This window comes from Marmota monax, unplaced genomic scaffold (genome assembly GCF_021218885.2).
Source record: "Marmota monax isolate L192 unplaced genomic scaffold, Marmota_monax_Labrador192_F-V1.1 WCK01_AAM20220418_F8-fsc00104, whole genome shotgun sequence".
NCBI lineage: Eukaryota > Metazoa > Chordata > Mammalia > Rodentia > Sciuridae > Marmota > Marmota monax.
In genome coordinates this window covers 3,998,119-4,013,746 of record NW_026693836.1, presented here as the reverse complement: position 1 = coordinate 4,013,746, position 15,628 = coordinate 3,998,119, and the positions used below count along the sequence as shown (strand labels likewise).

The window sequence follows — 15,628 nt, the reverse complement described above, 5'->3', positions numbered from 1 at the left end:
GAGAAGGTTAAGGCATGATAACTTGAGAGATTTCAGATAGGAGGAAGGGCTTATTCTATATTTGCTCCATGACACCCTACTGCAGTGGCTTTCAGAGAGAGTTAACAACTCATGGGTCATGAAATCAAATGACTAGTGTTGTGAATAAATGATATAAAATATAAGGGGAAATTCCAGATGCAGAGCATCTAAGAAAGGTAATTGCTACCATGAAACTTGTTTAGTTACATTTATATTTGTATGTATAGGTTCAAATGTAATATGCATTCTTTTGTGGGTTCTCAGTAAAAAAAAAAATGTTTGAAAGTTCTAGAAGGCAAAACAAGGACAAATGAGTAAAAGAAACAGGAAATTGGTTTTCAGCTCTCTATAAAGAAACTTTTATAATAATGATCACTGTACCATAATAGACCAGGTTTTTCTCTGGAAGTAAGACCCTCTCCCTACAATAGCCTCTCAGAAGACATTCTAGAAGAGGTGCAGTAACATGCAGAAATGAGGGATGGCACACGATGTTCACTTTCATGAGGACACTAAGATGCTCTGACTTTACAGAACAAAGTATATCAGACCTGACTTTCTGCTTGAAGAGAGACTGGAACATATCAAAACTTTAATATATAGACTCTGAAACCAGATAACCAAATCCAGGAGAAGGGATTATTCTGTGTTTACATATATTATACAAAAATGGGTCATACCTTAAATCCCTAAAGTTGTTTAGGATTTCCACTGTAGGGAGCTAATTGCTAGCATGCATTTTGTAAACGAGGTGATATAATAATATACCCACCAGCAAACAAGTCTCACTGTTGTAAGCACCTAATTTGAGTCAAGTGGAAACTGAATACCTGGTGATCTGGAACAGGGCCATGTTTTACCACATCCACTAAAAGAGTAGGCCAAAATTCAGTGCAAAGAGCACAGCATCCCAGATGTCACTCCCTCACCTAGGAATGCCCCACAAAACAAATGATACAAGTTAGATTTGATTTTCAGATAAGCAACAAAAGTTTTTTGGTGTAGTATATCCTAAATATTGCAGGGGACATATTTATACTAAAATATTTTCAAATTTAATTAGGCTTCCAATGTTTTTATTTGCTAAGCCTGGCAATACTTACCCATCAAACCTGGACTCTTTCTAAAACTCCTTTAGAGGATTCCTCAGTCTTTCATTTGGTAAAGAGCATAGAACGACAGCTTCCAGAAGCTGACAGTAGCAAACCACCACCAATGATGGCAATAATGGGAAAAGGAGTGACATGCAAGTGAGCAGGTGCCATAGCTTTGACCCCACTGAGCAAGCCAAAGGGCCTTTTAGGAATGGGACAGCAGCATCTGTGAAACATCTGCACATGCACAGCATTTGAGGAAGTCCATAACAAGGTTACAGTCCCACTTTATAGACTTTCCATGCTAATACAGGAGAGTAATAGGTGAGGAGGAGACTCAGCTTCATGGGTTACTCCTGTGCTCCATCATAGATGAGCTCACTGTGGCTGCCACTAGTTGTTCTCAGGAGCACCTAGTGCTGTTCATGCCCTGTGCCATTTGCTCTTGCTGGTCACACTGTGAAGGAGGGATCTCATCCAGGAAGCCTGCCTGGCCTCCCCTGGACCTCCATAACTCAATTTGGTTCCTCTTCTCCAGGTACCTATGCCCCCTTGCACTCACCAGAATAACAATTGCAATTACTCAGGGAGTGCTCATTGTGTACTAAGAACTTTGCATGTATTAACTCAATCCCTTCCAATAACCCTATGAAGTAGGTACAGTCATATCACTTTTGTTTGTTTTGCTTTGTTTTGTTTTGGGGGAGGACAGGAAATTAAACCAGGACTGCTTTTCACTGAGCTACACTCCCAACTCTTTTCATTTATTTATTTATTTTAACTTTTTGAGACAGTCTCACTAAGATGCTTGGCGCCTTGCTAAACTGCTGAGATTGGCCTTGAACTTGCAATCCTCCTCCTGTAGTCTCCTGAGTCACTGAGATTACAGGCATAAACTACAGCACCAGTCCTTGGTCTTATATCACTTAACATGGGGACACATTCTGAGAAATATCTTATCAGGTGATTTCATCATCGTATGGGCCTTACTAACTAACCTACTGCACACCCAGCTTATCTGCTCCTAGGCTGTACACACACACACAGCACGTTAGCATGCTGAATACCACAGGCAATTTTGACACAATGATGAGTATTGGAGTATCTAAACATATCTAAACAGGAATGTTTGTACCAGCACTACTATAAACATGTGAATAATGTGTTGCTCTATGATTTTAGATAGCCATAATGACACTAGGAGACAGAAATTTTCAGCTCCATTTTAATGTTATGGGGCCAGCACTGTATATGTGCTCTTGTGCAGCATGTGACAGTATTTGAATTCCTTTATCAAACATGAGGAACCCCAAACCCACAGGATTAGACACCCTGCCCAAGTTCACATAGTTGGTTAGTGCCGATTGGCCTGAAAGAGCCAGAGTTCCACGCTGTAAATTTGATCTGCAAATAGGTCTTTCTCTCTGAGTTAGGTCACCAGTTCTTGGAGGGAAGGATTGAATCTGTTCACCTTGTGTTCCTGAGTCTAGCTTTCGGTGTGTGGCGCAGGATGGGTGGTGTTGTAAGCTAGAAATACTGATTCTGTTCTTCATCCACCTAGAGTGAATTCCTTTTTCTAATTTTTTTGATCACCTTTATTTGGTTTTGTGGTGACTCTGGCTTTGCACTTTTATAGTTGATTTCCTTTTCTCCTTTTGCAATGTCACCTGATGAACCCAAGAGCAGAAGAGAAATGGCATGGCCTTCAGGGAAATGAGTCATGATTGAAAGTGATGGGGAGAGAGGAAGGGGAGAAAGAAATCCCCAGTAGGATGTAAATATTATTAAATGTAGATGGTTTGTCACTTCTACAGGATGAGAAGGGACCACTGTAGGTGGAGGTTGCAGGTGGTCTCCTGGGGATAACCCACATAAGGGTCCAACAGAAACATAAAACTGGTTGTCTCAGTCCTCGGTCCTTAACAAATCCCCAGATTAGACTCTTCCTTTGAGTCAGTGTGTGTTTGCGGGGGGGGGGGGGAGTGTGGCTTTTAGAGTCAAAGAGGTAATAGATTATTTTTTTTTTAAAGGAGGAGGGAGTCTAAGCTCTCGGATTGGCCAACCCCAAGGGCAGCAATAATGAACATTCTTTATGGTCAACAGCCAGTGCACAGAAAACCTTTGGGAGATAGAAAGGAAGGAGCCCAGGCTGGCTCAGGAGTCCCAGCAAGACCCTTACTTGGCTCTCCTCCCTCCCCCACCATGAACTTCCGGATGATCATTCCAGACCAGGATCCACTCCCACAGTTCTCTCCTCTGTTTTCTTAAAACCTGAAATTTCCTTAAAATATTTACTCTTGAACAGTGAGTCACCTGAAAGTAGCTTTGACTTCCACTCTTCCCAGCAGTTTCTTTTTCTTTTTTTTTTTTTAAAGCTCTGAGAAGTTGAAAATAATACTGCTACCAGGTGGTCAGTCAGTAATCTCGCCAAAGATAGATTTGAGGGAACAAAGGTCACAGAGAGAAGAGCATTAAGCCAAAATAAAAGCATATATATATTTTGACACTATAATAACCACCCATATGTGCCATGGTGGTGAACATTCATTTCTAGCAATCCTGAAGAGGGGCCTCTCAGCAGGCAGCAGACAGCCAGAGACAGCAAAACCATCCCGGAACATCTGTTTCCCCCATTTTGCCAAGGAACATTCTTTTTTTATCCCCTTTTATAATTTGACCTGTTCCATTTTCTGGCAGAAGGCCCTCAGAAGGCAAGTCTGTGCTGTCTATATTCCATCTGAAGATGGGAAAAGAAAGGAGGGAGCAACCGGAGGAAGCAAGGGAGGAGACTGCCGTGGAAACAGAGGCAGAGACAGACACAGAGAGCAGAGGAGAAGCAGGGAAAGAGGAGGAGTGAGAGAGAGACAAACAAGTGACATCCACTCAAGTCAACATGTCCACCCCGGGTAAAACTGCTGGGAGAGTGGGAGAAACAGAACCAAACGGGACATATTCCAGAATGATCATCCAGGAAGAATGTGACCCAGAAATCATAATCATAGCATCCTTGAAGCGATCAAGCTGGTTATTCACACCTTTCTCAGACTCCCAGCACACTTAACAATAAGTGAAATATCACTTTCTGGAGAGTCACACTTGTGTTTGATATTCTGGAACAACTGGCTGCAATTCGATGTATTTCTAGTATGAATATCTCTTTGGCAAGATTTCCATCTTCGTGTGTGTGTGTGTGTACACGTGTGTGCATTCTATCCCTGAAATCCATGCTCTTTTTTTGTCGTTTATTGTTTTGTTTGTGTTTTAACCAAGATAGATAATCATTTATCTCTGAGAATTGTCATTTCCCCCTCCTAGTCCCTTCTTTCTTCCAACTACAATTCCTTGAAATCAAACTTCACCTCCTGGGCAAGGCATAATATCATTTTGCAAACACATTTTACGGGAGCAGTGATTCATTTTACACCCATGTCCAAGTGCATCTGCCCTCCATCTGGAAGTTGCATTTCTATACTCTACCAGAATTCTATCATCCTGCTCTAAATGCTACTGCAAAGGTTTGGTTTCCTTTGAAAGTGGGTCAGTGCCACCAGGAACCATGAGAGGTTTCATGTTCTGGGAAGTCCATGCACAATACAAGAAGAGAGAGAGAGAGAGAGAGAGAGAGAGAGAGAGAGAGAGAGAGAAAGAAATGAAGGGAGCTAAGAAGAGTTTTAATGGCTGTTGATTTGGATCCATTTGTAGAAAATTCCACCGCAAATTGATTATTATTTGGCAATCTGAAGAAACCAAAATATATACAACTTCAAACAATTACTATTCCGTCTTTTATTCAAAAAAACGGTCCTGAACTGACAGGTACAGCCAGGCTCTCGGCTGGATAAGTCATCCTTCCATAACTATGAGGGACTGGTTCTGGGACCATTGTATTAGGATATCAAAATCCATGGGTGTGCAAATCTATGCACATCCACCCATAAATTTTAAATCATCTCTAGATTACTTACAATACCTAATACAATGCAAATGCTATGTTAATGGTTGTTGCACTTTTTTATTTAGGGAATAAGAGAAAAAATCTGTACATGTTCAATACAGACACCATTGATTTTGAAAAATATTTTCCATCCACAGTTAGTTGACTCTACAAATGCAGAACCCACAGGTACAGAGAACCAACTAAATTTTACATATACTACTTACTCAACACACAACGAGTTTCCCCAGGGAGGAAGACAGCTTGCACATTTTTCTCCCCAGGAAACTGAGATTGGATCTAGAGACAGAGATTATATATTTAATCTAAACCCTAATAAGCTGTGTAATATTGGGCAAATAATTTAGCTTCTGTAAGATTTTGTTTTCTCTTCCATAAAATGAAAATAACCCCATCTGCTTCACTGAGTTGTTCTGAGAATGAAATGGGAAAAAGATCAATCATGGAAGAGAATGAGTTGCCCAGATTTGGGGAACTGTAACAATGTTGAACTCTTCTGTGATTGTTTTATGGGAGCCAGGAGACTGGACCACACCCTTGTGGTAGGGTGAGGTTTCCTGTGAAGGGAATTGAATTTTCCACTGTCAGTCATCCTGAGAAAAAGCTAAACTGGGGTGAAAACTCCCTCCCCATCAGAAGCTATGTCTAGAGCCTGGAGAAGGATGGCAGGCAGGCTAAATCCCTGGAAATTGTTCTGTTTGGAATGCAAATGTGGGTAACAGGATTTAAATCCCACACTGGTAAATTGGTGTAATGTTTACATGTGTAAAGTTCCTGGTATAGAGTAGGTGCATGGTAAACCTGGTTCCTTTTTCCTTATTCATCTTCATGTCAATGGGAGGGAGAAAACTTTGGATATAGGAAGCATCTGACTCAGAACAGAAGTGTTCACAACTCTTGAGTCTTTACACATTATCCTGTTCCCTACAGAGTGGGGAAGAGGCAGAGTGGCAATATGATTTAATGTATATGGCAAACATTAAATCTTTCAGAAGGTTTTGGCCATGCCTGAAGGTATCAGAGCACCTGCATAGAAGCAGAAAGACATTTAATGGTGGTTACTGTGTCCAGTCATTCCTTACCACCATGGTCTGAGATTGGTATTGTATCAGTCAAGACTATCAGTACAGGGGCAATCCATGAGAGCCTAAGGAAGGGACTACTTACAAAAGTGTGATTGGTACAGTCAAGGGAAAACAATAGGAGACAATGAAAGCCCCCAGGGCTAGTCACAATGCAGAGCTGCTACCACCCCTGAGATGGTTAATTTTCGGTCTCAACTTGACTGAATTAAGGGATGCTTAAGATAGTTGGTTGAGCACTTTTTTTCTGGTGTATCTGTGAGGATGTTTTCAGAGGAGATTGGGGCTGAGAATGATATGCTCTCAGTGTAGGCAGGTACCATTCAATTGGCTAGGGAAACTACTGAAAAAAAAAAGGTGAAGGAAAAGCAAATTCTTGCTCTGTCTATGGAACTGGATATCTTGAGTGCCAGAATGCCAGGTTCTCCAGCCTTTGGATTCTGGAAATTGCATTGGAGTTTCTGTTCCCTAGCCTCCTACCCTGGATTCCCAACCCCATTTTCAGGTTTTTGGCCTCAGACTGTCAAAGTGACACCATCAGCCTGCCTAGTTTGAGGCTATCAGATTCAGAGCCACCCCACTGACTTCCCAGGTCTCCAGCTTGCAGATTGTTGTGTGAGCCAATTCTCTTAATAAATCCTAATAATATACCAAGAACCCAGAATGACTGGATGCTATAAGAAAAGACTACTCTATAGGAGGTATGGCCTTCAGTACAACCATACAGCCATACCATCCCATCTTGACAGACAGGGAATAAATACCCTGATGTCTCTGTCTTTCTTGCCACTATCACATATCCTGCCAGTACCTCTCACTAGCCAAAGCCAACAGGAATCCAGAGGATGCATTGTAAAGGGTAAGTTTTCCATGGCACAGAGCAGAGTGACAAAAGGTAGTGAGTGACCCTGGAAATGCATCTGAAAATATCTGGGGCATGATCTTACAGACTGTGAAATGGAGACACAGATTACATAAATTGTCTATGGTCAAAAAGCAACTAAGAAATGGAGCTAATACTCAAACCCATACAGTAGGTACCTGGATCCACACTCTTAACCACTAAGACATACTTTGTTAAGATTACTAGTCTTCCCTCTACTCTACCCAACCACTTTACACATTGCCTGGAAACTACATTTGAGGATATGAAGCACCATGACACTACCATATCAGCCTTGGATTGCTTGTGCTGTAAGTGAAACAAAAATTAACCTGTAGTTTGTTTAGGTATTTGTCATTCTGCCTTTTGTTGAAGCAACTCAATGTGTACCCCAAGTAATACAAAAGAGCCTAGTACCTACATGGCCACAATGAGGCCAAGAGTCATGGTGGTTTGAGCAATAAGAGAAATACAGGTGGTAGAGACTGCCAGTGAGCACCAATGTATGTGTTCTCTTCTTTCTGGAACATTGCTGTATTTCCCAGTCCCATCCAACTGGGTAAGGCTACAGGAATAGTTCTCACCTTTGGAATATACTGTCAAGGAAGTATTTATCTCCAGACTGAGATAAGCAAGGGTGAGCATATTTTTTTTCTAGCTCATCAGATTCCCCTTTCTTCTAAATAGATACAAAGCAGGCATTGAAAGAATCTGAGCCCATGGAAGACAGTGAAACTAGGGGATGGAAAAGCCAGGAGCTTCCGATGACCACATGGAGTAGAGCCCTTCTAAATCCAGTGCTAGAATATAACACCAGAAAGAAACACAGCCTTTGCTGTGTTAAATCACTGACATTTGAGTTTAGCTATCCCGGGTAAGACATAAACACAATTATCTAGAGCTACGACTTCATCCCATATTTTAGAAGTGTGGGGTAGTAGGGGAGCGACTGGCAAACATTTAAGTGATTATTTTAAAGAAGTTACATAAATGTTATAATTTTTTTTCTGATAAGACCCAGACATCCTGCCTAAATGAGGAAGGCAAGAATAGCACAAGACAACTCTTTCTCATGATATATTGGTCCTCAGAGAGTTAACCCCCATGGCTCCCAAGAATGCAGTTCTCATGGGACACTCCTCTTCTGACCCTCAGAGGGAAGTTTGCAGGCTCTGAGTAAAGATCAGCAATTGAGCTTGCTCAGGCATGCCAGGGGTCAAGCAATCCCAAAGGACAACAAATTAGGAAAAGTTAAGGAAATAAGGGACCAGTTTGCTTCTAGATAGTGTGAGTAGGTTTTTTTCCTATTCTTCCTAATATACAAATTTTCTAAAATAAGCAGGTATTACCTTTATATGAAACACATTAAAGTTTTAAACTTTAAAAAAAATAAAATAAACTGAATAAAACCAAGGAATGAACAAAGGAGTTAGATACAAGTCACATGTTAAAGTATCTAGTCCTCAAGGCACTGTTAAAACCAGTAGAGGAGGAAATCTCAGAATGTAACTTTAAAAAAGGCAAAGCAGCTCAGCAGTGGCTCCTTTACTCTCTCATTCAGTAAGCATTCACTGCAGATTTTCCATGTGCCAGGCACTATGTCAGCTGCTACATTTATAAAGAAGAGTGTGGTGGTCACTATCCAGTGCCGTGGTGTGTGACCATGGCTGCATACTACAATCACTTGAGATTGATTTAAAAATGACAACAATAACACTGATACTTTGGACCAGACCCCAAGGATTGTGATGGGTTGGTTCAGAGTTCTGACCCAGTCAAAAGACTTTTAAAAGCTCTTCCTGATTTTAATATTCAGCCAAGTTGAGAAGCACTAAGAAGTCATGACACATGGGGTCAGTATTGAAGGATGGGTAAAAGCTAACTATATGAGAAGGGAGAAGGGGAAGGAAGGGTATGCAGGTGGAAGGAACAAAGCTACATTCAGAGGACTATTCCCAGTGTAACTAGAAGGTTATATTGCATAGGGTTGATGCAGACCCTGGAGGTACTCCTATACCAAACCAGATGTCTATTCTCCAGGTAGGGGAGAGTCAATGAAGGTTATTAAACAGGGGCAACCATGATAATATCTGGGTTCATCCCAACTCTCCATGCACTCTTTCTAACCCCTCAGAGATCCACCACATCTAAGTAGAGACAGCTGTGGAAAGGTATGTGCTTTGCCTCTTTAGAAAATGGACCACAGGAAAGAGGTCATTGCTTCCTGACTTGCCATCACAGTGGCCTTCAGTACACATTCATCCAGAGACATTTCCTTTTCCAACTGCCTCTTCAAAAACTCCTGTTTTTGTGACTTAATTTCATTATATGATATTGCTATAACACTGAGAACAAATCCCCCAAGGAGCCTTTCATAATTTGTTAGGAGACTTCCATAAAAATTCAGAGGTGAATTAGACTACCAATCAAGCAGCAAGAACCTAGGGGACTGTCACCAAAGGATTCAGATGGAAAACCATTCCACGTGCCACACCAGGGACAAGTCACTAATTCAGTTGGCCTGATCACTATCTTCAACTACCTATTTTGGAGACTAGGTTAGTTGCAGAGAAGCTTTCAGATGAACACAACTCTTTCCAATGCACTCCCACCCCAATCTGACCTCTGGGGAGGAGAAAGGGCTAGAGACTTCACTAGTGGCCAATGTATTCAGTCTATCTTGCCTACATAATGGTACCTACATAAGAATCCTAAATGAAGAAGTTTGGAAAGTTTCTGGGTTGGTCATCACATCCATGTGCTAGGAGGGTGAATCACCCTAATCCTACCAGATGGAAGCTCCTGTGCTTGGGACCCACACAGATCTTGCCTTCTCTATCTCTTCCTCTGGCAGTTGATTTGTATCCTTCAGGAGAAGGTTGTGGGAATTTCTGATTTTTAGCCAAGTCTGCCAGAGGTGTGGTGAATGAGGGGAACCACTACTTACAACTGGCATTTAAAGTAGGAGAGAACTTTAACAGAGTCCTTAACCTGTGGAGTCTTCACAAACTCTGTGGAATGCCTGAATTTAATTAAACTGTAGGACACAGTTGATGTTTGCATAGATTTGAACAACTGCTTAGTGTGGAAAACCCATGCATTGAATGTAGACAGTGTTGTGAATAAATAGTTTTCCTTTAACTTTTCTTTACCTCTTCTTATATTCTAGCCACAACTAAACCTATGTGCATCTGTGCTCCTAAAAGATGGCTACTGGACAACCTCATCAACTGCTATAAGAGGCATTTTTCCTGCTGTGTGTCTAAGAAAAGCACCAAAAACTATCATCCTCTTTCCAAGGGATAAATGTGAGCTCCCTCTTTGACCTGAATAGCGTAGAAAAAATGCATTCTCTCTCAGAAGGCTCCTCTGTCAAACCTTTTCCCAAAGAGAGATACCATGTACTCAAATGGAAAGGCACATGATTATACACAATGAATATCGGATGGCAAGGGGCCTTTTTTGGCTTATATAGACCATCATAGCATCTTAGGAATCTAGAACTGGAAAATACCTAAGAGGTTACCTGACAACCAGAACCAACAAATTTCTGTTGTTTAAAAACTACCCATTCTAAGGGCTGGGGTTATGGCTATGTGCAGAGTGCTTGCCTAGCATGTGTGAGGCACTAGATTTGACACTTAGTACCACATAACAAATAAAATAAAGGTATGCTGTCCATCTACAATTACAAAAATAAAAAATAAAAAACAAAACCAAAAAACTACCCAATCTATACTATTTTGTTATAGCCAAATTTGTTTTTCCCACATGAAAAAAAAAAAGGTTGTTTTCTTGCTCTCTAAACTGGAAAAGAAAAAAAAACCATCACTTTCTTAATATTTACTGCTAATTTGAAGAGCTCCCTCTATTTATCAGTGCCTGTGCTGGGCAGTCTAGACTGTTAATCTCAGGGGGAGATATGGAAATTAAAGAGGGTCAAACACCTGGACCTTTCTTATACATAAATCATTCTGCAATGCAAACCGTTTAGTAGTTAGACAGTCGGGTCTTTCAGAGAAAGACATTCTGCCATTGCTTATGCTCATCTGTGATCTAAAAGGACCAAATAGCTTCTGTTACACCATGGAATGCCAATGCTGGTATTATCAGTACACAATTACACATGCAGGGAGCTGATCACCAAGTACTTCCTCTCTAATAAATCACGTCATGCAAAGCTATGGTTCAGATGTTCTTTTCATTTTATAAAGATCCACTATGGTGTGCCTTTAACAGATAGCATGTAATGTACAATTCCATTAACAGAGACATGATTGCCTCACAACTTATCAGAAACACATTTCTGAATAAACAAGGTACTCTTCCTTACCTCAGAGTGCCACTCTTGATCCAGACCTATTTTAAATGCGAGATTCCTGGAAATGAATTAGAATTGTTGCCAAGGTGGAATTTTACTTGAGGTGGTGTGGAACTGGATAAGAACATACAGCCCAGGCCAAGAGATTGACCAGAAACAAGGTGCCCAATGCTGAGAATATTTCAGTGAGTAAACATTTTTCAATTGCTGTGGACAATTTCTCTTCTCCTTTACTGCCATTTATACCATTTTTAAAAAATACTTTCATTTCATGGTAGGAAGTCAAGATTTTCAGCTGGTCATAAGAGAACAGCTAGGACAGACTTGACAGATCAGGTGATAGCAGCTAAACCTATCCCTGAGAACAGAAAAAGAAGAAAAGCAACCACACTAGGCCACCAGTAAGACTGGAGAGCAGGAATGCTCAGAAGGATCCTGACTGGTGCAAATTTCCCTCTCTTCACACACTCTGCCTTCGACAAATGTCACCATTCACCTGCCAAAATCTCTTACAGCCACAGGGAGAGGAGCATGGAATGACCTAGTCCAAAATACCTGGAAACCAAATGAAGAATAGCTATCAGGGAGGAAGGCGGCTCCCAGGTCCTGTGGTTTAATGACAATACTGCCCTTTGGAGGCCTTTGACTTCTTTAGATTCAGGTTAAGGACTACCCACACAATGTCCCTCTCAGGCAAGGTACTTTGGCAAGGCAGAATCGCCCACCACCGCGTCCTTCCAGGCAGATCAGTACAGGCAGATCAGTCATAGGTCTGGAAGTTTGCTGTTCCATACTGCTTTAGCATCACCACTGATCTGGGGAAGGACGGACACACACACACACACACACACACACACACACCGAACATGGACTCTTACCCCGCTACCCCTGAAGCACACGCGAGAAAAGGCCATTGTGTCCAAGAATGGAGCGTGCGTGCTGCCCAGTGTCCTTGACACTTTCTATCCACCCCTCCGCAGGTGGATCGAAAAAGAGAAAAAAGAAAAGAAAAGAAAAACTTAAAAGACTTACCTAACTCCTCCGGGCTGTAAGACTCGGGGGAGGCGTCCACAAACTCACTGTCTGGGGGAAGAAGAAAGGCAGAAAACAAAAACTGAAGCGCTACCATTCAGGGCAAATCGATTAGGCATCAGCTAACAAGGAAGTCCCTTAGAAAAGCCTGGGTTTCTCTCTCCCATTATCAGAATCCGTGAACCAGAGTCCATTAGGGACTCGGACCGCTGGATCCACTGAAGGTAAGGAATTGGCAAAGAAATTTGGGGGCAATTCGGCCCAGGGATCATGCATCTTCCAGGCGCTAGCAGGTGCGCGATAACTTTCTGCGGGAGCTAAACCTAATCCGCTGTTTTCCCCGCGGGGCGCGCGGGCTGGTGGATCCATTGTCTATCCTCAGCCGTCTGGGCGCATCCCTGTGTCGGCTGGGACCTGGAGCGGACACTCCAGCGCTGAGAAACCTCAAAGTTTTCCAGCGATCCGGAAGGCTTGGGAATGCGCGGCACCTGCAGCTGCTGCGCGAGGCACCAGCTCACACCCTGCGGGGCATCCCGCGCGCATCCCCGTCTGTTGCTAAGCGACCGTGTGGCTGTCATGCTCTGCAGAGGCGCGCGCGCTGCCTTCCGACTCCCTGTTGGAGGTTGTTTTCCCCCACCCCAAATCCTTTGCGCATTTATTAATAATTAGAGCATAACCTGTTCAAAAACTATTCCCTGCTCTTATGTATTGCATCTGCTCTCTTCCAATTGTTCTGGGACTTCTTGAGAGGTGTTATATTTTCAGAGCTTGAATTTGTCTTGCAACAAGGGAGGAGGAGCTTAATTACGCTCCATGTTTTCTCCTTTTTGAACCTATATTCTAACTCCAGTCCAAACATTATTTTCTCCTCTTAAGAAACCACCTGGTTCAAGAAGACGAAATAATACGATGTCAATTTCTCAGGTAGGGAAACAATTATGGAGGACTTCACAGCAATCACTGTGATTGCGGTGGGAAGGGGAGCACTGCCTTTAGGTTTCAAATACAGGATGCAACTTCTGTATACAGAAGTTAGAGTCTGAGAGACGTAAAGTAATTATGTCACATTATGGGAATCTTCCTCTCTGGGTCAATGGCCTGGATAATATGGACAGATGCATTATGTATTTCCCCCCAGGACAGGCTGTAACTGCTCTGCCAGGCAGGGCCCTGGTCTTTTAGGACTTAACCTGGAGACAGAACCTCACAGCTTATAACCCCGAGGAGGGGTCAAGGGCAAGGAAGGAGTAAGCATGGATGTCTTTTCTCCGTTTTTGGAGGACTGACAGTTGGAAAGGCAACAGTCCACACTGTTGTCTCAAAAGGTCCAATGTCTCAAAATGATTAGAGCACCAGCCACAGCAGCCTAGGGGCCCAGATCTGTACCAATGTGTTTTCAACCCGTACAATTTCAGCCATCCCGGGTTTTCCACTGTCAGCTTTCAGTTTCCAAATCCGATGGAGGACAGAAAGAAGCACTTCAGCCAGAATTGCTCTTGAGCTGAGGGAGGTGGGGCGGTCCTCCACCAAGGCAGCCATTCTTAAACTTCTTAGCCTATCTCTCCATCCTCTTCTGTTGTCCTGCTCCTGATAATCAAATCTCCAAAATCCAAGAATCAAATATGCTTGAGTGACTATTTGCACACATTACTCCTTCCTGTTCCACCTCCTAGAATCTTTCCATTTGCTCTTTGCAATTCATGGTTCATTACTGGCACAATCTCCTGATCTTCAGTCCTTCTCTCAACATTTTTTTTTTAATTTCTTGCTCTGAAATCTGACTCTCCTTGAATAGACCATATTATTAGCCACTCTTTATTTCATCCATCCACAAACTCTTCAGTTATTCTACTCCTTCTTTGAAGGTATTGGCATGTGGCTCACTGTCAGTTGCCTCAATAACATTCCCTTGGAAATTCTCGTTTTTTTCCATATGGACATAGTGGATTCTTCTCACACTCTGGTCTCTCAACTATGACATCCTCTCCTATCCTTGACCTTCTCCACCAGGCTAGCCACCTATTTTCATAGTAACACCATTCTTAATGTCAATGTCAAGCATTCTTCTCTCCAACCACCACTTCCTACCATCCTAGTTTATTGCCTCTGTTGTCTTACCCTGGTGTCTCCTTGACCCTAACAACATCTATAATTTACCTCTTCCATGACCTTTTCTCTGTCTCTCACTGTCTTTATGATCTTAGTTTTCAGATTCATTGCTATTATTTCTCACATTTACCCTCAAATTCATGTTCCTCTCTCTTTCCATACTCTACCTAAAAAACAAACAACAACTTCCTGCCCCACAATTCTAGTAAAATCTAATTCTCTTCTTTCTCTCTGTATGTACTCAGTAAAACATGATTGGAGATTCAAAAATCATGCTGTTCAATTGTTGAAAATAAAACGTAACTCAAGTAGACCTTGGTGCATCTCAACAATCAGTCTATGCTGGCCTGGCTTATTGACTCTCCAGCTCTCCTGTTGCTATGAATGAATCATCTGTACTCCATCCAAAGCCAACTCCATTGTGGGTCAGATCCATTCACATGGTTTTCCCCCTTTTCCACTTTGCTTTCCTTTGTCCTAGGCCATTCCCAGCTATGTACAACATGCTAATTTCATATCTTTAAGAACAAAATCCTTCCTTAACTCCACATCTCTCTCCAGACACCACTCAAATTCTCAACTGTCTTTTATAACAAAATTCATCAAAAGAATTGTCTACTCTTGTAGTGTTCATTCTTCCTTTTGCTCTTAAAAGCAACCCAGGAAGGATTCTACCTTACCATACACCAAAGTAACTCTTGTCAAAGACAAGAATAGCCTTGCATTGCCTCCAATGGTCAGCTCTTGGTTCTAACAGCAGCTTTTGACCCACTGTTCCCATGAGTGTATGGGGTCTGATGGACTGTCTGCAGATAAGTCTCCTTGTTTTTCCCATTATATCAAGAAATAAATGCTCTTTGTATTCAAAGAAAGTCAGAATAGAGAGGGTTTTGAGGCCAGCTGGACCTTGATTCTAGGCCCAGCTCCACCATTAACTGGTAACTTAATTTCTGCCAGCCTCCATTTCTGTGAAAATGGAAATAATACTCATACCTAATATCTAACTGTGATGAGATTACAATAAATTGATGCACTTTGAGCTCTAGTAGAGAGACTGTGACATTGTAAAAATCAAGTTAATTATTATTGAATGCCATGTGCCTTTACAGCTGACACAAATGGGCTCTTTTC

At 42.0% G+C, this 15,628-nt stretch overlaps 1 protein-coding gene across 2 annotated transcripts in view; it reads right to left on the bottom strand.

Moving 5' to 3' along the window:
- Amotl1 (angiomotin like 1) overlaps window positions 1-15,628 on the bottom strand; it is a 156,532-nt gene that overhangs the window by 110,952 nt on the left and 29,952 nt on the right. Inside the window, exon 3 of one of the 2 annotated variants that reach the window (XM_058584971.1) lies at window positions 12,389-12,439. The exons of the other annotated variant lie outside the window; for it this stretch is intronic. Coding sequence (XP_058440954.1) covers window positions 12,389-12,439 — 51 coding nt within the window. The remainder of the gene's footprint in view (window positions 1-12,388; window positions 12,440-15,628) is intronic. 2 annotated transcript variants of the gene reach the window in all.